Here is a 25,836-nt window from a genome sequence, read left to right on the forward strand (position 1 = left end):
TTAGAGTGTTGTGTCTCTAATGGTGACTGACCACATCTAAGCTCACTCAGGGACAATGCTCTGCTTCCTCCCCCATCATTTCTGCTTCCTGCCTCTTAGGATAGCTCATGTTCCATTTCCTCACCAGAAGGGCTTGATAGGGCAGCTGGTCCTTTTTCAATATTGTGAGATCTGGCTACAAGAGCTCCCAGGCTGGGCTGCCCTGTTTACTGACGACCAGCTCATCAATAGCTGCCTGAGGCTCAGGAAGCAGTCTTTGGTGCCATGAGCTGTGGATGGAATGGACTCCTTCATACAAGGAGTTTACACTGGGGTTGTTTATCTCAATGGGAGCAATGGAACTGGAAGACAGTTTTAGGCTTCTGGTGCCCAGTAGTGTTTTATTGTATCAATCCAGGTCATCCTCCTAGACACACTGTATCCACCCCATCTTTATCAGAGTTGGCCTGGAGTGAGCTCCATTTTGCGCCCCCCTTCCCCCCACCCCAAGCCAGATCTCTGGGTTCTCACAACACCAGTGTCTCCAGATGCATCTCTGGGTGGGTGTGGGAAGGAAGGTGCAGGCCTAGTTTAGCAGGGACTACACATACAGGCTTTGGAGGCAGATGAGCCCAGTGGAAGATAACTCACTGTCACTGCCCTATTTCCCTCATCTATAAAATGGGCATGAAACATTTACCACGTAGACCCGTAGGAAGGAATAAAGCTCAGAAGGGGAAAAAAAAAGAATAAAACTATCCAGTCATCTCTCAGCATGGTTTATGGCAAGTTATAAGCTTTCAGCAAATGGAATTATTTTTTTTGTCCTTTGTCTTTTGAGGGCTGCACCTACAGCATATGGAGGTTCCTGGGCTAGGGGTCGAATCAGAGCTACAGCTGCCGGCCTACACCACAGCCACAGCAACGCAGGATCCAAGCCACATCTGCAACCTATACCACAACTCACGGCAATGCTGGATGCTTAACCCACTGAGCGAGGCCAGGGATTGAACCTGAAACCTCATGGTTCCTAGTTGGATTTGTTTCTGCTGAGCCACGATGGGAACTCCAGTAAATGGAAATTATTACTATTATTATTTCCACATACGCCATACGAAGTCCCTGGGCAGTAGGGGTAGGAAGCCCCTGTGAGCTCCAGAGGTTGCAGAGATGTAAACACCAGCCACAGGGAGTAAAAGTCTTGGCCTTGCTCATGCCCCTTAAGAGCCTCGCGTTTTCCTTCCTCCTCCAGTCTCAAGTCCAGCAGACCGGAGGCTGGCAGGCAGGGAGCCTCTTTAATCTGGAAAGGTCTGAAAGAAGCCAGATGTGTACCCAGGTGGGACAAGAGGAGGATCAAGCAAGTCCCGTGGATGCAGGTAGGAGGGGAGAGGCCAAGCGAAGGGACACAGATGGCTGCGAAGAGATGAGAAGGCACTGCTGACTCCAGGGTTCAGGTTCCAGGCAGCTAACAGTTCACCTGAACCCTTGTGTGCTGACCACGGCTGAAGGGAAAATCTTCTCTAGGAGACAAGTAGGAGGAGTAAAGGGTTGGGGGCACTCAGGGGTGTGGGTACCTGGTGCAGCCATCCTCTCTCTGCTTGTCTACATCAGCCCCTCCTCCATTCCCAGAACCCAGGCATCGTTGGACCCAGTTCTCCATGCATGTCAGCAGACACACCCCAGCTCATATTCTACTCTGACCTTCACTCTGGAAGAGGCCAAGCAGCCTCCATGAGTCATCGCTCTGATGGGCTGAGAGTTCATAGATTTGCCAAGGTCACAGGGAGGGGAGCATCCGTGAGTCCAATATGGGGATGTCTGGCTGCTGCCCTCGATGGTACCCAGTGGCTGGGAGCCTGCATTGGCCTTCCCTCATCAGCCATCGCTTCCCTGCCTCCTGCAGGTAATAGCAGCACTAAAGCTCTTGATATAAACTTGCCTCATAAACAGCTCAAAACAGTCTCGGGGAGCTCTGCTGGGAGGCTCCCTGCATAGCTGCTCCTGTGCCTGTACCGGGAGAGATCGATGAGGTGGACTTTATCGTGACCATCAATCCCAGCTTATTAGACAGCCATAGCACTCCCCTCCCAGAAATGCCTTGTTTTTATCTCTAGTGGAAAATGGCTCAACTTTGAACAAGAATAAAAGTAAAAAAGGAACTTTTATGGCTTAATTTTACAGGAGAATGTGCCTCTTCTCGAAGTGAGTAAGGGACTGGTCTGGTACAGCCAGCCTTTCTCAAGGAGCATAAATAGAAGGGCCAGTTACATCTGGTGGCTCCTCCGACTCTCACGTCTCCCAGCCCTTCTTTGGAGAGGTGAGTGGAGAAAGGGGAGTCCAGAGGCAGACACCAGAGCAGGCAGGGATGGCAGACTCCAGGAGCAGAGGCTGGGCTGGCTGGACCCTGGAGGATACAGGTGCTGGGAGAGAGCATCTCAGCCTGTGAACATGGGAGGCAAGGTCCTTGGACAGGGGCCACTGCTGGATGGTGGGTGACGTGGCGAGACTCTGGAGCAGAAGTGCTGGGCTTGGGTCTGGAACAATCTACTTTGACGGCAGCTCTTGGACGTGTGTTATCTTAGAAGGCCTGGGGCTGGCTTACAACAGGCACGCTTCCAGCAGTGCTGACAGCAGGGGTGGCTGGCAAGGATGCAGACATCTTGCCTGAGATGCTGCTCTTCCTCCCTCTTTCTGCCTCTCCCCTTAGCTCTGTGAGTTCTGCTTCAGTGCTGAAATGAAGATAGGAACTGAGACTGTCAGAATGTGTGTGTTGGCACTTTGAAAGGGTGGTATCAGTTTATTCAACAGATGTCAGCTGAATACCTGCTATTGGCCAGGCAGTGTGGCAGGTGGAGGACATGTGATTATGAGCAAGATTTATCCCTACCATCAAGAAGCAGGGGTCAGAGTTCCCCTTGTGGTTCAGTGGTTAACGAACCCAACTAGCATCCATGAGGACGTGGGTTCAATCCCTGGCCTCGCTCAGTGGGTTAAGCATCCAGCGTTGCTGTGAGCTGTGGTGTACGTCACAGATGCAGCTCGGATCCTGCATTGCTGTGGCTGTGGTGTAGGCCAGCAGCTGTAGCTCTGATACGACCCCTAGCCTAGGAACCTCCATATGCCACGAGTGCAGCCCTAAAAAAAGACAAAAGACAAAAGAAAAAAAAAAGAAGAAGAAGAAGAGGGAGTCTAGTAAAGGGGTGACCAACTATCCTGGTTTGCTTGGGATGCTCAGGGTTGAAACTGGGAGAGTCCTGGACAGAATAGGATGAGTTAGTTGGTCACCCTGCCTAGTCACAACAGTGGTAAGGGAGTGTGTCTTGTGGCATTTGGTGGTGACCAGGTGCTGGCTGGGAGGGAGAAAAAGTTGGCAAACTAAGTCTTTAATGAGTCTGCCATTCATCATGTGTGAGACAGAAGATAACTGAACTGTATGAGGAGGACATCTAAGTGATCATTTCTTCTGCCTCCTCACTCTGTGACAAGGCATGGAGAGAAGGGAGGCAGCATGCCTAGGGTCACAGAGCAGGTCAGGACACAGCTGGGTCCCCACCTGGGTCACTTCATCCCCTACTTACTGTTCTCACCCTAAACACTATCCTACCCCATCTTTATCTCTCTCTTTCTTCCTTTCTCTTCCTTTCTTTCTTGCTTTCTTGCTTGCTTTCTTGCTTTCTGTCTTCTTTCTTTCCTTCCTCCCTCCCTCCCTCTCTCTCTCTCTCTTTTTTATTTTTATTTTTTCTCAGTCTTTTTAAGCCCATGCCTCTGGCATATGGCAGTTCCCAGGCTAGGGGTCCAATTGGAGCTGCAGCTGCCAGCCTACACCACAGCCACAGCAACACCAGATCCGAGCCATGTCTGTGACCTACACCACAGCTCATGGAAATGCTAGATCCTTAACCCACTGAGCGAGGCCAGGGATTGAACCCAAATCCTCATGGATACTAGTCATGGGGTTCGTTACCGCTGAGCCACGAAGGGAACTCCTACCCCATCTTTCTTATCCTGTCCGCCCTTCTCCTGTCTGCTCACCCAGACCCACATTTAGGTTAGGTGCTGCGCAGTGTGGAGAAAAAGCACTTCAGTAACTGGGAAGGCCCTGAGCAGTTCCCAGGAGAGAAGGAGAGGAAAGGAGGATTTAAGGAGGTCAGGGCACTTGGCCTGGAAGGATCCCTTAATTACAGTGCAAAGAGACTGAGAGCTGCTGGAGACTGGAAGTGTGAGCAATTGGGGCCATAAATCCAGGAGAGGGAGGGCAGAAGAGAAGGACCTGCTGGTGAGAGAGGACCTGACTCTCCTTCAGAGGGAGGAGGTTTGTACGAAAAGGAGCGGACAGAGATCAGTGGCCCACGTGTAAAATTCAGGCCTTGTGCAGACATACTTCATCATCTTATCACATTTTGCTTTATTGCACTTTGCAGATACTGCAGTTTTCATAGATTGAAAGTTTGTGGCAACCCTGTGTTGTCAGATGATAGCATTCTTTTTTAAGCAATAAAGTTTTTTTTTGTTTGTTTGTTTTTTTGTCTTTTGTCTTTTTAGGGCTCCACCCTCAGCATGTGGAGGTCCCCAGGCTAGGGGTCAAATCGGAGTTGTAGCTGCCGACCTACACCACAGCCACAGCCATGCAGGATCCGAGCCACCTCTGTGACCTACACCAGAGCTCACCGCAATGCTGAATCCTTAACCCACTGAGTGAGGCCAGGAATCGAAGCCGCATTCCCATGGATACTGGTTGGGTTCCTTAACCGCTGAGCCACAATAGGAACTCCAAGAAAGTGTTTTTTAATGAAGGCATATACATTGTTTTTTTAGACATAATGCTACTGCACACTTAATACACTATGGTGCAGTAGAAATAGAACTTCAGATGTCCTGGGAAACCAAATGTTTGTGTGATTTGCTTTATTGCAATATTTGCTTTATTGCAGTGGCCTAGAACAGACCTGCAATACCTCTAAGGTGTGCTTATATCAAATAAATAAACCTGTTAGTTTTGTTTAATTCTAAAAGCCTACTATGTGCCAGACCCCAGTTTAACTTTGGGAGCTAGCACAGTAGCAGAATAAAGTCCCTGCTCTCAGGGAGGGTCATTGTAGTAGAAGGAGACAGACAATAAACACACACAAATGGGATGCACTGTACTAGGCATTCTGTTATGTTCAAAAGGGTTGTCATATAACAACATTGTTTCAAAGAGTCTTTCATGTGAAAACAGTGATCAGCAGAGTTCAGCTTGTAAAACAGATATAACATTTCCACTCTTCTTCGAGAAAGACCATCAGGAGACAGCATCTAGACACAGCTGCTCAAGCCATCAGAACAGCCACAGCCATTACTGGGAGAAATTAAAGTTCTTCTTGAAAAGAGGAGATGGAGGGTTATGTTGAGAATTAAGAAAGGAAGAGGGGAGTTCCTGTCGTGGCTCAGCAGTTAACGAACCCGACTAGGATCCATGAGGACGGAGGTCAATTTCTGGCATCACTCAGTGGGTTAAGGATCTGCAGTTGCCATGAGCTGTGGTGTAGGTCTCAGACACGGCTCTGATCTCACATTTGCTGTGGCTGTGGTGTAGGCCAGCGGCTACAGCTCCAATTGTACCCCTTGCCTGGGAAACTCCATAACACTGAGTGTGGCCCTAAACACACACACACACACACAAAGGGAAGAGAGGAGGGGAAGGCAGTTAACCCATAACTCAGAACATGTTTGGGAACACCTGAAGCTCCAGAGACTAAGGCTCTGAGAACTCAGAGGAAACCCTTGGAGAAGTGGGAACAGACATAGGATCACAGTCTTTATGGCAGATGGAGGTAGTGGGGGGACAGTGAACTTGTACTGACATGTTGACCTTATTAGGAGCTGTTCATTTCACTTGCATAAAAGAAAAATAAAGGTCATGGGCTAGTAGTCTGTCCGTAAAAAGTATTATTTTTAAACTTCTGTTAGTCAGTAGTTTGCATGTTAATACTTTTGTCAGTTTCAGTGCCTAAGGAAAGGCCAGCTACTGGTTTTGATAATGTAAATAAGCACTAGCCGGAAGAATTAATTGAGCAACCTTTTAATTGTTATTTACAACAACACATTTTTGGAAAGGGTTTGATGACCTGAAGGAGTCATTCCAGTCTTTCTCCTTCATTTAAGTCCCCCCACCCCCACCCCCACCCCATCCCCTGGTCCCACCGCATCCTCATCTCCTTCGTCTGCAGTTACATGAGCTGGCTTCCTCCATCACCTCCTCTCCAGGCACAGCACTGTTCCTTCAGCCCCATTAAGCCTATGCACAGCTCACCATGGTATGCCATGTGACTCTTTCTTTCTTTCCTTCCTTTCTTTCTTTCTTTCTTTCTTTCTTTCTTTCTTTCTTTCTTTCTTTCTTTCTTTCTTTCTTTCTTTCTTCTTTTTCTGTCTTTTTCTGTCTTTTCTGCAGCATATGGAAGTTCCCAAGCTAGGGTTCAAATCCGAGCTAGAGCTGCCAGCCTACACCACAGCCACAGCAACTCAGGATCTGAGCCGCATCTGCAACCTATACCACAGCTCACGGTAATGCCAGATCGGATCCTTAACCCACTGAGCAGGGCCAGGGATCAAACTTGTGTCCTCCTGAGTACTAGTCAGGTTCATTACCAGTGAACCACGATGGGAATGTCCTCATGTGAGTTTCTGATCAGACCTCTCCTCATCACAGAGCCCTTCCCTAACCATTCCTTCTAGAACAGCTGCCAGGGCCCCATGCGATTCTCTAACCCCCATTAGTTTTCATCTCAGCACTTTCATAAATTATATCATTTGTTTGCTTCCATGTTTGCCTGTTTTCGCCCATCAAAGCATAGGCTCCATGAACATAGGCACCAGGCACTTTTTCTACGTTACCCCCAGTGAGTACCTACCTCGTGGAAGACACTCAATCAATATTTATTCCCTTAAATATGAGAATAAATGGATTCTTTACCAATCTATTAACCTGATGGCTTTACTCAAATTCTAACTATGAAGCAGATTTGGGTAAAGACTTGAAGCTTTCCCTTCTCCCATCCATCTTCGGTGAGAGAAAAGGAGAGCTGGAAATAGAATGAGAGAAGTTTCTGTAAATTCCTAGTAACCATAGAGACAGTGATTTTAGTTTATTAATCTCCCGCTCTTAAGCAGGCTGGGGCCCCACTGTGATTTCTCCAAATTGCTCAGCGCTGGTTATCCTGCAGCCTTCCTCATTAAGGAAGAGCAGGCCCGTCCCTCTCCTGCAGCACTTTAATTACTGACAAGCAGAAGCCCTGTGCTATTATGCTCATTATTTCATGTTCTCACCTGGCTGCACCTCCCACTTTGGAGCAGTGCAACATGGTCATCAGCCCTGAAACCCTGGAGCCTCCAGTGGCTGGTGGTGGGAGCAGGTGGCCTCCACTCTGAACCCAGGACCTGGGATAGGGCCATAATCGCTGCTCTGTCCTTTCATTCACCTACCCTGAAGATGCGAGCTCACTGCCTGCTGAAGTACCATTTAGTTTCAGCCAGCCAGTGGCACCAACAATGATTTCTTGCCCATGAAGGCAATGCTTACAGATGAAGAAATTGACATACCCTTGAGAACCATGCATTTCTTATTGTCTGGCCTCTTGATCAGGTCTGATTTTAGGGCTGCTTGTTTCTCTTCCTATGAAGAATGGCGTGCAGATTTTTTTTTTCCTTTTTGCCATTTCTTGGGCTGCTCCTGTGGCATATGGAAGTTCCCAGGCTAGGGGTCTAATCGGAGCTATAGCCGCCAGCCTACGCCAGAGCCACAGCAACGCGGGATCCAAGCCACGTCTGCAACCTACACCACAGCTCACGGCAACGCTGGATTCCTAACCCACTGAGCAAGGCCAGGGATTGAAGCCGCAACCTCCTGGTTCCTAGTCAGATTCGTTAACCACAGAGCCATGACGGGAACTCCTGGCATGCAGACTTTTATAATTTTTGCTTCGTGTCCTTCGGGTAAGAGACCCCCAGGTGGCTTTAGGGTTTCAGTAGAGCTAGGGAGGAAATGGGACGTTAGAGGCAGTCTCCCATGACCACTTTTCCTTCCTCTTGCAGAAGAGGAAGAGTTGAGATTCTGTCTTGGCAGCTGACACGTGGTGGGGACCTAGCCTCTCTGAGCCTTAGTGTCTTCATCTATGAAATGAAATTGGAATTGTGCTTCTAATCCTCTATTTTGTTGACACTCTGACTCTTACTTCAACTTATTTCTGGAGGCTGGACCCCTGAGATGAATGTAGTGTGCCTTCTGGAGTGAGGCAGAGTGGATTCTGATAGTAGGAGTCTCTGGAAGGAGACATATTTCTCTTCCGAGTTAAATCATCTAAGATCTGGCATCACCTAGGAATTGGCTGCCATTTTGGAAAAACTCAAACTTTCCTCTGGATGCATTTTCCTTCCTATTGGATTTAGAAATATCCTTTCATTCTTCTAGTGAACACTCAGTGACTGTCTGCTGGGTTCCAGGCCCTGCACTAGGTGCTAAGGGTACAACTATTCAGCTGGAAGAGTCATTGACAGACTCAGACTCTGTAGTGGAGCAAACTGGTTTCAATGGTTATGGGTCTGTGGACTGTACATTTGGGGGTTATCTTAAGTATATCAAAGAAGAGACCCTGGGAAGAATCTGGACCCTGAGTCCTCCAACGAAGTCGGAGCCAAGACATAGGCATGCCTGCACGTGGGGTGATCCCGGCTGAGTCAGGGACAGATCTAAGAGCCCGGCTGTTCTTCTTTGTAGGTGTCGCAACCTCTCGTTCCCCGACAGCCTCCCAGAGGTGAGCATCGTGTTTATCTTCGTCAATGAAGCACTCTCCGTGCTGCTGCGCTCCATCCACTCAGCCATGAAACGCACGCCTCCACACCTGCTCAAGGAGATCATCCTGGTGGATGACAACAGCAGCAATGGTGAGTGTGCAGACATCTGAGCAAAGGGGTCAGCCTCTGTGCAGGGTTCTCATTTTCTTAAGGCTGGAATGTTGCATCCTCTGGAATGTTGCCTTAGAGAGGAGCGATTCATGGTGGCCACCTCTCTGGAAGTTTCACTCCACAGCTGCACCCTCTCGGCATTCCAGAGAAGCCCGGTTCCCAAGCTTTCCCTTACTGGCTATCAACTCCATCTCCTAGTATCCTAGTGCAATATGATAAGATAAATATCTGTGACCTCTACCCTCTCCATGTACACAGTGAGCACTTCCAGTGTTTCTTTTCTTTTCTTTCTTTTTTTTTTTTTTTTTTGTCTTTTTGCCTTTTCTAGGGCCACTCCCATGGCATATGGAAGTTCCCAGGCTAGGGGTCTAATCAGAGCTATTGTCATTGACCTACACCACAACTACAGCAACGCTGGATCTTTAACCCACTGAGCAAGGCCAGGGATCGAACCCGCAACCTCATGGTTCCTAGTCAGATTTGTTAACCACTGAGCCACGACAGGAACTCCAGTGTCTTTTTTCTATGAAGCATCCTTTCATGTTGCTGTGTATCTTGGCCTCTGCTGGAAGATTGTTCATTGGTGTTGTCTTTAGCGGTGTTGGCAATGATAGCAGAGGTGTTGATGGTGCCAGGAGTGATGGTGGTCATAGTGGTGTTGATGGTGGGAGTGGCAGAGGACATGTAATGCAGTGGCAGCGATAGAGGTGTTGAAAGTCTAGTCTCTTTTCTGGACCCCTCCGTTCCCCATTCCACCTGGCTTTAGCAAAGCCCCCGGTGGCCTTCAGTGCCCTCCACCCCCCGAAGCCCTCACATCACCATTTCCCCTTCTCAAGCCCCTACCAGCTACCTCTTTCTCTTGGTGCATATTCCATGGCTTCTGGATTCCTCCCACATGCCCATAAAATTCTCCAAACTTAGAGACCTTGCATTGAGACAGTTTAAGAACCAGTGCTCTGATAGGACCATTAATATGGATGTGCTATGGATAATGCATGCCTTTAAAAAATAGACTGCTGGGTCACAAGATCACAGAATCATTGGGTTTGTGTTATCTTTAGCATTTTCTCTGATGTCAGGTAGTAAATTTCCCAGTGAATCAGCTGCTGTAATGAGAAGTTCAGATGAACAATTTGTGTCGTTATCAATTAAAGCTAAAACATATCAGATAATTAAAACCTATTTAATCTCAATAAGCAAATTTTGTTTTTTATCCTATAGTAATGTAGAAACAGTGTGATGAAGGGGATTTTAGAGCTTTCTGAAGGGCAGTGCTGTGAATCACTTGGTTTTTGTTGTTCCATGGATATGAAAGAAGGAAAAGGCAACTAAGGATGGCAGCAAATCAGCAGCATAGTTTTAAAGGTGATGATCTCTTGTGAGGGGAGACAGGCAGGGGCCCAGCTCCCAAATCTTGAGCAGCTATCTACCATCGCCTTGCTTGGGGTCCAGAGTGGATGCTGGAAATCATCCATTCCCAGTGGTTACCATTACAACAGCGTGACTAGCCTGCCTGTACACCGTACCTTGCTCCACCCAGAATGGCTGGTCCTCTTGCCTCTGACATTGGAAGAGCCTCTGACGTTCATTCCTAGAGCGAGGATGTCCCCCAGGTAAGAGGCATCCCCAGGCTCCATTCGGATGCACTTTCTCATATCACAAAAGAGAGAATGATTTATTTATATATATATTTTTTTCTACTGTACAGCATGGTGACCCAGTTACACATACATGTATACATTCTTTTTCTCACATTATCATGCTCCATCATAAATGACTAGACAAGAGTTCTAAATAAATGATAAAAAAAGAATGAAAATTTTAGATGAAAAAATTAATATACATTCATCCAATAAAGTAGGCAGTATTTTTCTGAAAACAAACAAACAAACAAACAAAAAAACAAAAGAGAGAATGAGAACAAAGCACCAGGAAGAAGGACGTCTTGGAGCCCTTCATTTCTTCCCATGGTGAGAACTTTATCATGGCTTGAAGGATGAAAGATGCCGTTTTGTCTTTACTCCATGTTGGAAGAGGGGGGAAAGCTCATATTGAGTTTGAAAAGTTAGATGGGGAAAGTGAGTAAGATATAGAGGATTTCATATTTGAATTTGAAGACTTTGGACTTTATTTTATAACAAGTGATAACTGTGAAAGTTTTGGGGAAGTGCAGTGATGTAGTCAGGGTTGGGCAATGGAGAGCTTTGGCTGTGGTTTGTATTACTGGTTGGGGGAAAGGGACATATTGAAGAAGGGAACTGGATGAGAAGGCAGTTGCAAGGGCCCTGGAGTAGTGGTGGGTGTGGAGGTAGATGGCAAGATAAGGGACTGAGAGATATTTTGAAGGACGCATCTATTGGATCTCTTGACTGACAGGCTGTGGGCAAGTGGGCCAAAGAGGGGGTGGTGAATGATCACTCAGTCTCAAGCCAGAGTGGCTAAGAGGGTGGTGATCATTCCCAGGATGGAGGGCAAGAGGAACAGTGGGGAAGTGGGAGCTTTCTAACCCAAGGCTCTGAGGAGTATTGAGGGGATGGCACAAGTTATCCTGCCTGTGGTGGTGTTTACACAGGCTACACATGACAGAATTGCACAGAGCTACATACACACACCCAAATGAGTGCATTATTACTGAGGAGACCTGGAAAAGCTTAGCGATTGTGACAATGTCAGGATCCTCATTTTGATATCGTACTGCAGTTGTGTAAGATGTTAACGTTGGGGGAGGCTGAGTAAAGGGTCCAAGGGACCTCCTGGTATGTGTTTGTGTACTTTTCCTGTGAATCTGTAATTATTTCAAAATATAAAGCTAAAAAAAAAAAACAAAATTCTTTCCAGAAGATTCTAACTCAAGGTAGACTCTGGCCAACTCTGTTAAGAGCATTCTTGATGATTCTGTGGCACAGCTCTGATTGAGAACCTCTGGTTTGATGAAGAGGATGCAGCTTTGCTTTTGCACATGTTGAGTTTCAGTGCATGGTGCCAAGGGAAAGAACTCTGGGCTGAAGTCTGAAGTTATGCTTCCTAGAATCCTCTCCACTGTGAATGAGTGACCACGGAAATATCCCTCAACCTCTTGGAGTCTTCCTCTGTAAAGGGAGACGGTGATCCTCCCTCACTTGCCTCACCTGCCTGACACGGTCAAGTGTGTGACTGTGAGTTGAGCACTGCCCAGCCCCCACCTCCATTCCCAGGAAACTGTCTCACAGCTGGCCAACTGCATGCATAGCTGGAGCTCAGAGAAAAACATGGGGACATGCATCAGGAGTCTTATGTACAGAACAACTGATGCCATTGGCTGGGAGGAGAGGGTGGCAAAGAGAAGAAGGGAGAACAGAAAAGTAGAAGCTTGAGAGGATATTGGATATAAGAGGTTTAGGAGTTAGGAGAACGAGGGTTGGGAGACAGAGAGGAAATGGCCAGGAGAATCTGGAGGACAATATAGACTTCACAGACAATGAGAATTTCAGGTACGAGAGTCATCTTTTTTTTTTTTTTTTTTTTTTTTTTTGGTCTTTTTATCTTTTCTAGGGCCGAACCTGCAGCACGTGGAGGTTCCCAGGCTAGGGATTCAATCGGAGCTTTAGCCGCTGGCCAACACCAAGCCATAGCAACTCAGGATCCGAGCTGCATCTGTGGCCTGCACCATAGCTCACGGCAACACTGGATCCTTAACCCACTGAGCAAGGCCAGGGATCGAACCCGCAACCCCATGGTTCCTAGTTGGATTCACTAACCACTGAGCCACGATGGGAACTCCCAGAGTCATCTGTTTGAATGAAGCCTCTCAGTGGGGAGATTTCCATGTAAAGAGTTGGGAATATAGCCAGACAAAACCTTCCTTGAAAGACATACATGCACCCATATGTTCATTATAGCACTATTCCCAATAGCCAAGACATGGAAATAACCTAAATGTCCATTGACAGATGAATAGATTAAGAAAAAGTGGTATATATACACAATGAAATACTACCAGCCATAAAAAAGAACAAAATAATGCCATTTGCAGCAACACAGATGGAACTAGAGACTCTCATACTAAATGAAGTAAGTCAGAAAGAGAAACACAAATACCATATGATATCAGTTATATCTGGACTCTTAATATATGACACAAATGAACCTTCCCACAGAAAAGAAATGCATGGACTTGGAGAACAGACTTGTGGTTGCCAAGGGGGAGCGGGAGGGAGTGGGATAGACTGGGAGCTTGGGGTTAATAGATGCAAACTATTGCATTTGGAGTGGATAAGATCCTGCTGTATAGCACAGGGAATTGTATCTAGTCACTTGTGATGGAATTTGATGGAGGATAATGTGAGAAAAAGAATGTATGTGTGTGTGTGAGTGTGTGACTGGGTCACTTTGCTGTACAGTAGAAAATTGACAGAACACTATAAAACAACTATGATGGAAAAAAATAAAAATCATAATAAAAAAGAGTTGGGGGTAGGGCGGCAGAAGCCAGATAAAGATGAAGAGCAGCTGGAAGGTAGAAGTTTCTTTCCGGAATTTTCACTGAAGGAGAATCAGGAGCTAAGGCAGGGGCTGGATCAGTGTTTTCCATCACTTAACCACCACCTGCCGCGAGAAATCCATTTATGCTGTGACCCAGGATGACATGCCTACTCACGCCCATACACAAGCACAGGCCATTGAAATACAACTTTTAAGAAACAATAGTTATTCTTATAATGTGCAAAGCTCTCTGATAGTTTCTATTATAGTCTGGTCTATATTATTCAGTTCTATTGTGTTCTATTGTATTGTATTGTATTGTGCTGTGTTGTGTTGTTTTGTATCTCTCTCTTTTTTGAAAGACAGGTTGTTCTCCAGACCCTGACTGCACATTCCAATCATTTAGAGAGCTTTTAAGAAATCCGGGTAGCCAGGCTTTAGCTCTGGTGATTTGATTGGTCTGGGGAGGTGGCGGGGGCATTTAATTAGTCTGGAGGGGGGCTCTTGGTCTGGGGAGGAGGCACTTGAATTCTTTGAGGCCAAGGTTAGGACAGACAGGGCCTCTGAGGAGGGAGGAGAGGATGGGACCCAGGGCACAAAGCCAGGGTTGCCTCTGGGAAGAAGGGACCTATCTTTCTTCCAACCAGAGGAGCAGATGAGCAAATAGGGAGGCGATGAGGGGTTGGCCCCTGTGTAGAATGGGCCGGGGAGGTAACCAGTAATGGGGCTGCCGGGAGACCGGCTGCCCTGAGCTCTCAAAGGGCCAGCATAGACATTAAGACGGTGGCTCTTGGAGGAAGTGATCCAGTTCTAGCCTTGGTCAAGGGCTGCAGAGCCCTTCAGGGTGACAGGGAAGGCAGCTCTGGCTGTAACCTGGACAGGCTTCCTCTGGGGCATCACTCAGCATCAGATGTTTATTTATTTCATGTCAGGCCAACTCAGCTCAGCTAACAAATGTTCACGGGGTGCCCAGCTCTGGCCAAGGGCATGGAGGGAGTGACAGATCAGATCCAGTTCCTGCCATCAGGGAGTCATGCAAATAAAAGCTAAATGGGATGAAACATAATAGGACTCAGTTTCTGGTTTCAGTTCTTCCACTTCCTGGCCGTGGGTTTTCTTTCATGCCCTGTGCCTGTCTGTCCCAGTGTCACTAAGGATACATGAGGTAATGGGAGTGAAAATGCTATACACTGCAAGGTCTGAAGAGTGAGTTAACACATGAATTGTAAGGAGTTCCCTTCATGGCTCAGTGGTTAATGAGCCTGACGAGGATCCATGAGGATGCAGGTTTGATCCTTGGCCTCTCTCAGTGGGTTAAGGATCCGGCATTGCCATGAGCTGTGATATAGGTCACAGATGCGGCTGGGATCTGGCATTGCTATGGCTGTGGTGTAGGCCAGTAGCTGGAGCTCTAATTCAACCCCTAGGCTGGGAACTTCCGTATGCTGCGGGTGCGGGCCCCCTCCAAAAAAAAAAAAAAAAACCATGAGAGTCATAAAAACAATAACGACAACAATAGTAATAGCTGACATGCAGCCCCCAGGTACCTGCAGAGCCCTGGCATTTTCCTTTCTTAAAACAGTGAGCTGTGGTAGGAAGAGCAAGAGTTGGCATCAGGCCAGGTGTTCAGGTCCAGCTCTTTCTGGCTTCTTCCTAGCTATGTGTTCTTAACCTCTGTGAACCCAATTTTCCTTATCTATGAAATTGGGATGTATAATTCCTACCACTGGGATTGTTTGGAGGCCTGAATGAGATAACACATGATGGAAGGGATGCTGGGATTTAAAACTCTAAATGATGCCAGAGAACAGAACTTTCAGACTGTCTTCCGAGCTGTTGTCTCAGGTTCTATATATGCTGGCGCCTCGTGTTCCTGCCCCTTGCTATGAGCATCTTTGCTTTGGGGTTAGGCCCATGTTTCCACAAACACAGGAAGGGGTCAGTCAATCACTACTTTCTTCATCCAAGCCACTGAAGACCTCTAGCTCCAACTCAGACGCCAGGGACTGAAGCCTCTGCAGATGGTCGTGTATAGGAGCCTGCATCCCTGTCCTTTGCCTCCTTAGCAATTTCCTGTACAAGCCCCACTCTTTTGGAGGCTGGCTCCTGGTAGGATAGCGTCACTCTGCTAAAGTGGTCTCAAACTTTCAGTGTTTGAGCTTGACTAAAAAGACAGAGGGTTGGAGTTCCCTTCGTGGCTCAGTGGTTAATGAACTCCACTAGGATCCATGAGGATGAGGGTTCGACGCCTGGCCCTGCTCAGTGGGGTAAGGATCTGGCATTGCCATGAGCTGCAGTGTAGGTCGCAGACACAGCTTGAATCCTGTGTGGCTGTGGCTATGGCATAATCCATCAGCTGCAGCTCCAATTGGACCCCCGGCCTGGGAACCTCCATATGCCAAGGGTGCGGCCCTAAAAAGCAAAAACAAAACAAAACAAAACAAAACAGAGTGTCATACCAGGCACATTCTTGCCCCAGGATATTTGCACCTGTTTCCCCCACCTCCTGGAAGGCTTTTACCCTCTAATATCTACACTCCGTGTTCCTTTGTCTCCTTAGGCCTTTGTTCAAATGCTGCACATTTGTTAAAATGGCAGCCTTACCCCATCACCCCTCACACCCTCCTTGCTTCTTTTCCTCCATAGCACCTATTGCCGTCTCATATACTGTACTTACCTGGTTACTCTGCTTTATTTATTTGTACATTTTCCCTCCACCAGTATGTAAGAACCATGATGATAGGAACGTTTGTTTTATTCATCACTGTATCCCCAGCACCCAGAATAGTGCCTAGTTCTTGCTGGTGTTCCAAAAGTGTTGATTCAATGAAAGAATGCATGTTGATTCTGTAGGGCTTGGACAAAGCTTGGACTCTTCACTTTAATAAACTTCCCCAAGCATTCTGATGCAGTGGGACACTCTCTGGGGATCACTGTTCTAATTGTTGTCCCCCATTGCCCAGTATGCTGTAGCTGAGTAGCCTGAGACAACAGACACTTAAACCCTCCTTCCTGAGGCTAGCCTCGGCAGCAGGCACCACTGGGTGGAGTGTTTCTTCCTGGGATGGGGTCCTTGGGACCGCTCTGCTGCACCCCAGGGAGATGATATGAATGGTAGGTGGAGTGCAGAGCAGAAGAGGAGCTTCTCTTGCTGTCACCCCAGAGTGGCCTGAACTCAGCTCCTATGTGTGAGGACAGATGGCCATCCCTGCGCTTGCTCCCTTCTCTGTTACCCAGCCTCTGCCTGCATTCCTGACAGGGGCGACCTGTCCTGCCATTCTGAGGCTGTCTCTCTCCTCCCTGCCTCCTCTTCCTTGTTATCTGAAGGAAATGGTGGGAATACAACTTGGAGCCTCTTGGTTTTAATTACCATGCTGGAGTCCCCATTGTGGCACAGCAGAAATGAATCTGACTAGGAACCATGAGGATGGGGGTTCAATCCCTGGCCTCGCTCAGTGGGGTAAGGATCTGGCTGTGAGCTGCAGCATAGGTCACAGACACGGCTCGGATCTGACGTTGCTGTGGCTGTGGTGCAGGCTGGTGGCTGCAGCTGCAATTGAACCCCCAGACTGTGAACCTCCTTATGCAGTGGGTGCAGCCCTAAAAAGCAAAAAAAAAAAAAAATTACCTTGTTTTTCCGTGAATCTCAGTGGGCCAAGTCCTTTAGCTGGGACTGAGTGACTCAAACTCAGGATTTGTGGCTGATAGAGCCTGTGATTCTTGGCATTTAATTATTTATTCACCCATTCATTCATTCATTCATTCATTCATTCTTTCAACTGATTTTTGACGGCCATGGACCTTGTGCCCAGCTAAACACTGATCTCCTAACTCCACACATAATTTCAACATACTCATGTGATTCAGCTATTCCAGTACCTGGCCCAGAGCAGGTGCTCAATAAACACAAATCCTTTCAGGCTCCCTCACCAGCTGTCCCAGAGTCACCCCATCCCACAAGCCAGCCAACCTCACTTCCGTCACTCTACTCAGCTTCTCTGTTTCCTTTCTTAACTCATGTCCTCTTTGATAAACTTGAAATAATCATGCACTCTTCTTTCATGCTACTTGAAATTTCAAAATGAATCTAAATTTGGCAACTAAAAGCACATCAAAAAAATGGTGATATCAAATATTCTCTTAAGACTTTCATTCCCTAGAGATTTGAATCAGCTCTTGGTTGGCAATTACTTGCCCAGTCTACAACCTACCTAATGCTTACCTTCTTCCATGGCCTTTTGATAAGAAAATGGCCGAGGACCAGCACCTCACACACTTGAAGCTGGAATCCAGCCTTTTCTCTCCTGGGCAATGGATGTCCTTTGCTGGTGGACCCTGCCTTCTTTTCCCCTGGCCATATTTTCCCAAAGCCTTCCACACCTGCTAGCAGGAGGAGTCTTGGAACTAGGCAGACCTTGGGAGACCAGCCAAACAGAGCTGTCCCTCCCCCACCACAGTGTTGGAGAGGCAGACAGACCACCATTCAAGCCCCCACTGGCTCTTGGGAGGGAACTGAGGACCTGCATCCAGCAGAGACTTGCCAGGACCCTGTAGCATGTGAGTTGGTGGAGCCAAGATGGGACCTCAGGCCTCCTGTCTCCTACCAGGGCTCTCCACTCCACCCCATGCAGTATCTCTCCTAGGTCCAGTGGCCAGTGTTCCTGTTGTCTGCACTGTATATGGACGTGGTAGCTTATGACCAGCAGCTTCAGGTTTGGTTATGGTGGCTCTGGGACATTGCCCTGCTTAGCTGTCTTCTGCTCCATGGCAATGGTAGGAACCATGACCAATGTCATTTTCTACAGCAAGGAAACAGGCACAGAAGAGTTAAAGAACCTGTCCAAAGTCACACAGAGGTGTGATTTGAACCTAGATTGTCCCATTCTAGAGCCCATATCCTTGACTCTTAAACAAGGTGACTTTCTGGTGCACATGGGTCTCTGGCTTCAAAAGACTTCCTTGAATTTTGTCCTCATCGTCTTTCCTTCACCCACCCTACAGAGAGAGATATTGGGCAGCAGGCCCAGTGAAGAAGGAGGCAAAGAAGGCACTTAAGAGAAAGGTGTAGCTGTCTTCTCAGCTGGAGCTGTGCCTGGGGCTCGGCAAGAAGGAGGGACACATTGTGCAGAGGCTTCTAGCCTCAGGATTGAGAGAAAATCATAGAGTTAATGGCCATGGTTTAGGTCACCTTTAAAAGGGAGTCAGCTTCCTATTTTCCTTTGAAATGGGGAGATGTTGCTATGCTCATGTGTGTACACACATGTGTGTGCAAGTGAACACGTGTGGATGAGTGGATGTGAACTTGAGTGTGTGTATATGCATGTAAGCATGTGTAAGCACTGTGAACGTGTATACACCATTCAGGCTGCTACAACAACATGCCATTGACTGGGTGGCTTAAACAATGGGGGTTTACTTCTCATGTTCAGGAGGCTGGGAAGTCCAAGCTCAAGGTGCTAGCAGATTTGGTGTCTGATGAGAGCCTTCTTCCTGCCTTGTAGACGGCTGCCTTCTCTCTGTGTCCTCACACAACCTTTCCCTGGTGTGTGGGTGTGGAGAGAAAGGGGCTCTGATGTCTCCCCCTCTTCTTACAAGGGCACTAATCCCATCATTGGGGCTCTACCCCATGACCTCATCTAAACCTAATGACCTCTTAAAGGTCCCACCTTCAAATACCCTCACATTGGGGGTCAGGACTTAAATATATGAATTCGAGGGTGCACACATTCAGTCCATAACCCTGGGCTTGTGTGTGCTCGTGTGAGCCCACAAAGGGGCTGTGCAAGTCCCCACGAGCTCTGTGGCTCAGCCCCTTCTACCACTACCTGGAACACCTTCACAATCCCCCTGAATGACAAGTAATTGCACAACTGTGAATCATTGTTATTTTTAATTGCTGGTAAGAAAATCATAGTGTAGTGACGAAGTAGAATCAGAGCTCCCAGCTTGCTTGCCACCAGCTGCTGGGTCCCCCTCCTCTCCCTGCAAAGCCCCCATCGTCCCTTGGCTCAGAGCCTGCCTAATCATTGTTTAATGTTTCAAAGATGCTGTCCTACACAAGAGATACTCATTCCAGGCTGTAAAAATACCAACAGCTTTGCATGCAGCTGGAATAATTACAAAAATTAAAAAAAAAAAAAAGCAGAGGAAAAGAATGGTCTGACAGTATCGTGCTTTATGGAGCTTAAAGAATCCCGTATAGCTAATCTAATTACAACCAAGGCTTAGGCAGCTTAAAGGTGTTTATGCATCCAGGCATGTGGGCTGATGCTCAGCATGAGGCTTCTTGTCACCGCCTACCCTGTGCCTTGGACCAGTGTGACTAGGGGGCCTAGGATGCAGCAACTTGAAGATGGAGGCCAGCAGTACTGAATTCTGCAGGAGTTCTGAAGCCTCTCACCTTTGCTCCTCACTGCCTGGGGCTACCTCTCCCTGACAAATTCATCATCCAGCCTGAGAGTTACTCTTGGCCATGGCCACAGATTCATGTCCTCAGGTGCTGTCCAGCAGCATTCTCCTGAAGACAATGGCTTCTAGGACTTGAGCTCCTGGATGCTCTGGGCGATGATTGCCTGTCCCTCCCCACCCACTTAAGCCATGACTCTAGGACTGAGCCAGCTTCAGCCAGTGACTGTGGGGATGGAAGGGAATCAGATAAATATCTATGACTGTTCCTTTGTGTCATCTTCTTCTTCTTCTTTTTTTGGGGGGGCTGCCCTTGAGGCATATGGATATTCCCAGGCTAGGGGTCCCAATCAGAGCTGTAGCCGCCAGGCTACACCACAGCCACAGCAACATCAGACCCAAGCCGTGTCTGCGACCTACACCACAGCTCACGGCAACACCAGATCCTTAACCCACTGAGCGAGGCCAGGGATCAAACCTGCATCCTCATGGATGCTAGTTGGGTTCGTTAACCTCTGAGACATGATGGGAACTTCTGTGTCAGCTTCTGAACAAATCCCATGTGGTTCTTCAGGTTACACTCTTCAGCAGGGCACCCAGATGAGAGGCAGGCGAAGAGTGAAACCTAGCCCAAGGCTGTGTTCCCATTTGCCAAGCCATGCATCCTGGGGTGAGTCTGTCTCAGAAGTGCCTTTTTCTTACTGGGGGTCCCAGAGACAGTGCCTTTCTGTAACACATATCAAGGTGCCATGTGCCAGTAGCCTAGCCCTGACCTCTGCAGAGAACAGCCATCCCTTCCTTGCTAGTGGGTGGCCTGGCCTTAACAGAGCTGCTGCAACCTTGACCATGTTCCCTGTACCTGCTGCTCTCCAAACCCCAGCTTCCCACAACCTCCTCTGAGTTAGTCCTACACATGGCCTTCCACCTCTATTCTCCACCCAATCCACAGTTCCCTGCCAGGATGGAGCCTTGCTCTGACACTCCCCTCACTCCCCAAGCTGGGCCCTGGCTCTGTATGCAAGCCTGGTTCACCCTCTTCCTTGAGAGGCTGGACCCTGCCCTCTGTACCACTAGGCTGTGGTCCTATTCCTGTGCCTAGCTCTGGGGGACACTGCCACTTGGTGGGCCTGCCTCAGAGCTCAGTCAGTTTCTCCAGCTCTAGCCTGTCTGGTGCCAGCCTCCTTTCTGTCCTCACCAGCAACTCCGTTGAGGTCCTAACATGGCACATGGCCGAGCCTGCCTGAATCTGGCAATGGTATGGGTGGTTCATCACCCTTTTGAGTTCCTTTACCAGTAAAGGAAACTGACTTGGGGAATCAGGAAGTCCCTAAGATACTTCCCTGCCAACCAAGAACAGCCCTAGGAGGGCCAAGGGCCTACCTTCTCTGTAGCATGAGCACCCCGTAAGCAGTCTGCAGCAAGGGAGCTTTGGACCATTTTGCTTTACAGATTAGCCAAGGTGACTAGTATCTGGTTAACAAAGTTGGTAGGAACCAAATACGAAAAGGCCCTCTTCCCCTGGTCAACTGCGTGACCATCTGTCAGGAGGGAAGTTCCAGGAGCTGGGGTGTTGAGCAGAGTGTGGGCGGACCAGGAGCAGTGTCTCCTGCCCTCAGGTCAGGGGCCCTGCTGCCAGCAGCTGGGAGTCAAACTGCCCGTGGCAAAGGCCAGGGACACTCTGGCCCAGCCTGCAGTGCAGCCAGCAGGAGAGGTCTCCTTGTCCACTCTTGGCCCTCGGCCCATCTTGCTCAGTGGCTTGAAAAGACAGAGTAGTACTGAGGATGGAAACAGAGCTGAATGCCAAAACTGCTCTAAGCCGACATCCTCCCTCTGCTTCACTAATACTATAAAGTGCTTGAAGCCCAGTAAATCAAATATTCCCTTCTGATACCAAATCTTTGGCATATAGAATGCTTTCTTGTGGCACTGATTCCCTGAAAAGCTACCCTACACCATGCAGTGACCCAGGTGTCCTCCTGCAGCTCCAGGGCCTGGGTGCTCAGCAACAAGTGGTGTGTGTGAACAACAGTTGGCACCTGCTGTCACCCCAGCTGCTGCCCAGATCTGTCCTGCAAATTAGCCTTCAGGGATCTTGGAAGACCTGTACCCACTGGTTGGATGTTGGGGTAGGAGGTTGTGCTGGGGGTGGTGGAAGCCAGTTCCAAGGACTGGGACCTCAGGCTCCAACAGGTGTGGACCCACTTGTGTTGCACATCCATAGACATCTGCTCTCTCTGTGGTGGGGGAAGCCTTTTCTGCTCCTAAAGTCATACACAGGCGTTCATTCAACAAAGTACCAGCCGGGTTCTAAGCTCAGCATGGGCAGCAGTGGTGAACCAGACATGGTTCCTGCCTCAGGTGAGCTTTAGTCTGGGGATGATGGCAGACTATGGCCCTCCTTTGGCACAAATACAGAAATGAGACGCTTCACCTCTAGTTTTTTGTTTATTTGTTTTTGTTTTGCTTTTTAGGGCTGCACCTGCAGCATATGGAGGTTCCCAGGCTAGGGGTCTAATCAGAGCTATAATTGCCAGCCTATATATCACAGCCACAGCAATGCCAGATCCTTAACCCACTGAGCAAGGCCAGGGATCAGACCTGCAATCATGGTTCTTAGATTCATTTCCGCTGCACCATAATGGGAACTCCTCTACTTGTTTTTGAAAGTTCACATCTCAGGAGCTCAAGATATAAGTAGAATTTCAGGAAGAGATGCTCTTGAACAGGAAGAAACTGGGGGGATGTCAGATCAGTGAGCAAGAAGGCTGTGGTGAACAACCACTAGTGGAAGGCTGGTTTTACTAGACAGCCCTTGGTTGCCTCTTGACCCCTCCTGAAGCTGGAGTGAGGGCTTGATTTTAGTCTAACCAAGGAGGGCATGGCCTAGGTACCAAGATATGCATCTCCATTGGTTTGCTCCTCCCTGACCCCTGTGCTGTGATTTCCAGTGGCCTCCCCTAGTTTATGTGGTTTTCCACTAAACGCCTGATCTAGGATTGGGGTGAGTGACCTGGTTCACTTTGTGGGTTCCTTCCCCACATAGATGAGCTTCCCTTATGAAGCTTTTCCCCCTGAAGCAGGCAGCCCTGAAATCTAGTCCAAGTTCTTCATTTTATGGGTGGGAAAACTGAGATCCAGAGAGGTTAAGTGAGTTTCCCAACATCCCACATCTGATTAATGGCAGAGCCAGAGGGCCGCCCTGCTCGAGTGCTTTGTTAACTGTAATCTCTCACTCATTCAACAAATGTTCATGGAGTATGAGCCATCACACTTAGCCCCAACGATCCAAGGACAGATGAGAAACAGTTTCTACTCCCAGAGAGCTCATGGCCTAGTGCAGCTGATAAACTGTAAACACACAGCCATTACACATAATGTAAAATGATAAGTGTCATCAGCCACAGGCGAAGGGGAGAGAGAATGCTGGCGGAGCCCAGGGAGAGGTCTGTCATTCTGGGAGGGCTTCCTGGAAGAGCTGGCATTTGAGCTTGGCTTTGGGGATTGAATGAGATTTGAATACAGATATGAGAGTAGAGAAAAGACAGAAGCTGCCTCCCTGTTCGTGTCTTTCTAATTAGGCTTTAGAGAATGCACCCGCATGTTCATGGTTTGGGCATCTATTGTGTTCCAGACACTACACTAAGCAATTGTATACACTGTCTTTAATTTTTCCAGTGTCTCTCCCCATTTTATAGATGAGGAAACTGAGACTCAGCAGTAACTTAGCCCTGAATAGAGGCTTCTTCTTTGATTCCTTCTTCTTTCTTCTTCTCAAGGCCTCACCCAGTGCCTTATACCCCATCAGGACTCTGATGCTTCATAAGTGAATCTGATGATTGAATGAAAATGGAGACAGAGAGATGGGGTTTGCAGAACCTTAGGAAAGGCAGCACCCCCCTTCCTTGGACAATATGAAGCTAAGCACAGAGCTATTTAGGATTTCTGTCATCAGAATAAATATCTGCCTTGTGTGTATATACAACCCCATCCCAGGCTGGTAGATTCTTAGCCTAAGCAAATACTAGCAATACTCCTTTCTAGGCATCTTTGATGTGTGAATTTGTTTAACCCTAAGAACAACCCTATGAGGGAGATATCATTATCATGCTCATTTCACAGATGAGAGCACTGAGGCTTGGGAAAGCTGTAGGTCACATAGCTGGGAAAGACCAAGCCAATGTTTGAACCCAAGCTGGGTCTGGCTGTAGAGCTTAAGCGTGGAACCTTGTCACCACATTCAGGGGTCCTACACTCAGTTATCTACCAGGGCTAGCTAGATAACATAACGTGAATAGTAGAGGTGAAGCAATGAGGAATGGTGAGGACTGTGGCAAATAAGAAAATGAGTTCAAGTTCAGCCCAGAGGGCAGCCAATGCCGGGTCCAGTCTGTTGCTAGACCTGTTGACCTTTCTCAAGTTGGAAAACACACTTGTTGTGTTTGGTGGGCTGAACAAGCCGCCTGGGAAGAAGCCAGATATGCTCATGGTCTGCCTGTCTGCAGCCTCTCTCCTATTGACCCCTAGTTTGAGAAAATAGAAGCTTCTCTTTCACATCCTTGGTGAAAACGTCTCCGTCCCACTCTCTCCCTCTCCTACTTGCTGGTTCCCATGTCTCAGAAAGCAGCGAGTCCAGACAGACAGAATTAGCCACATCTCTGTGCAGCTTCCCTTCAGGGTGGGAACAATTTGAGAAATTCATGATGCACAGGACACACGATTGAGTTCCACCAATTTAGGGAGTTCCTTTCTGGGCTGATGGATCCTGGCAGAAAGCACACAGTCATACAATCAAGGCGTAGATTTCGTTCCCAGGTTGTAGACTTGGATGCTATTCTTACTGACACCCTTGCGTCTTGTGACCTTGGAAGCAACTTGCATCAGGCACCTGGGGCCAGTCCACTAGTGGGAGAGGGGAGTGACCAGCACCTGGAAAGCTGGCCAGGCTTCAGAGGAGGCAGCTAGTGTGACTGTCACTTGGAGGGTATGTCAGTCTGATCAGGCTTATCTCAGCAGGACTCTCTCAGGGCAGGGAGTCGGGGAGGGGACAGGGAAGAGAGGCAGGAGTTCAGACCTTCCCCTGGCCAACTCAGAGTGTGGGTGGCTATGATTTGGATATGCCATGGCTCACCAGTGCCCACCAGCTTACCTAATTCTCTTCTAACTCCATTTCTTACACAACCTGTGACATGCAACCCTGAGGGAAGCCCTTGGAATGTGTGCCTCTATGGTTGAGGCTGTGGTGGTTGGCATCTGGGAGTGAATATCCACAGCATTTCAAAGCCAAATCAGACCTAGAAAAAAAGTCCTAGGCCTCGTGTTTCTCTCAGCTGGGCAAAGGAGTGTGAATTAGAACTTTACAAACTCAAATCTTTAAACCCGTCCTCACTGAATTTGATGGGTAACAGAAATGAATTAGAAATGGAATCATGGCTCAGCATTTCCATGGATTCTGAGCCAAATGGAAATTACAAAGAGTATCTCCAGCAGGGTTAATGGGGAAGGCAGGCTTCCTGCCTTGGCAGAGTGTTCCGACCCGGGTCTCCAGGGGGGATTGATTGAAGGATCCTTTGGATGAGATCAGGAGGTTCAGAGAGAGTTCTTTACCCAGACAATGGGAAGGAATTAACTTGTCACCAACTGATGCTCACAGATGCAACAGAAACTTCCAGCAACGCAGGACAAATTTAATGCCAGGCCGCCCAGGGGCGCCATTGCCTCCCACATCTTCCCTAAGGTGCTTAGATGCTAAAGAAAAGAATATTTTTCCCATGTTGGAAGAGATGCTGGCTAAGTCTCATGGACTGAGTCTGTCTGAAAATTTCATTTGGCTTAAACATGAAAACTAATGCAGAGAATCAAAGAAAACAAGATTGTTTGCTGAGGGTTCCTGACCAGGGCTGCTCAGGCATGAGGCTGAGGCATTGCCTGAGGTGATTGTATTTTCTCTGAAAAGAACACTCAAGGCTGTTGTTTAATCTTTCTGGAGTGAGTTCCCATGGTCTTAGGTGCCCATCTGTCCTATGTATCTATGTGCTCCACATCCTACATATG

At 48.1% G+C, this 25,836-nt stretch overlaps 1 protein-coding gene across 1 annotated transcript in view; it reads left to right on the top strand.

Annotated features, from left to right (window-relative positions):
- The window catches only part of GALNT18 (polypeptide N-acetylgalactosaminyltransferase 18), a 367,881-nt gene that overhangs the window by 184,045 nt on the left and 158,000 nt on the right, over positions 1–25,836 (top strand). The window contains exon 3 of the mRNA XM_005661126.3: positions 8,732–8,898. Within this exon, the coding sequence (XP_005661183.2) occupies positions 8,732–8,898 (167 nt within the window). The remainder of the gene's footprint in view (positions 1–8,731; positions 8,899–25,836) is intronic.

This window comes from Sus scrofa, chromosome 2 (genome assembly GCF_000003025.6).
Source record: "Sus scrofa isolate TJ Tabasco breed Duroc chromosome 2, Sscrofa11.1, whole genome shotgun sequence".
Lineage (NCBI taxonomy): Eukaryota > Metazoa > Chordata > Mammalia > Artiodactyla > Suidae > Sus > Sus scrofa.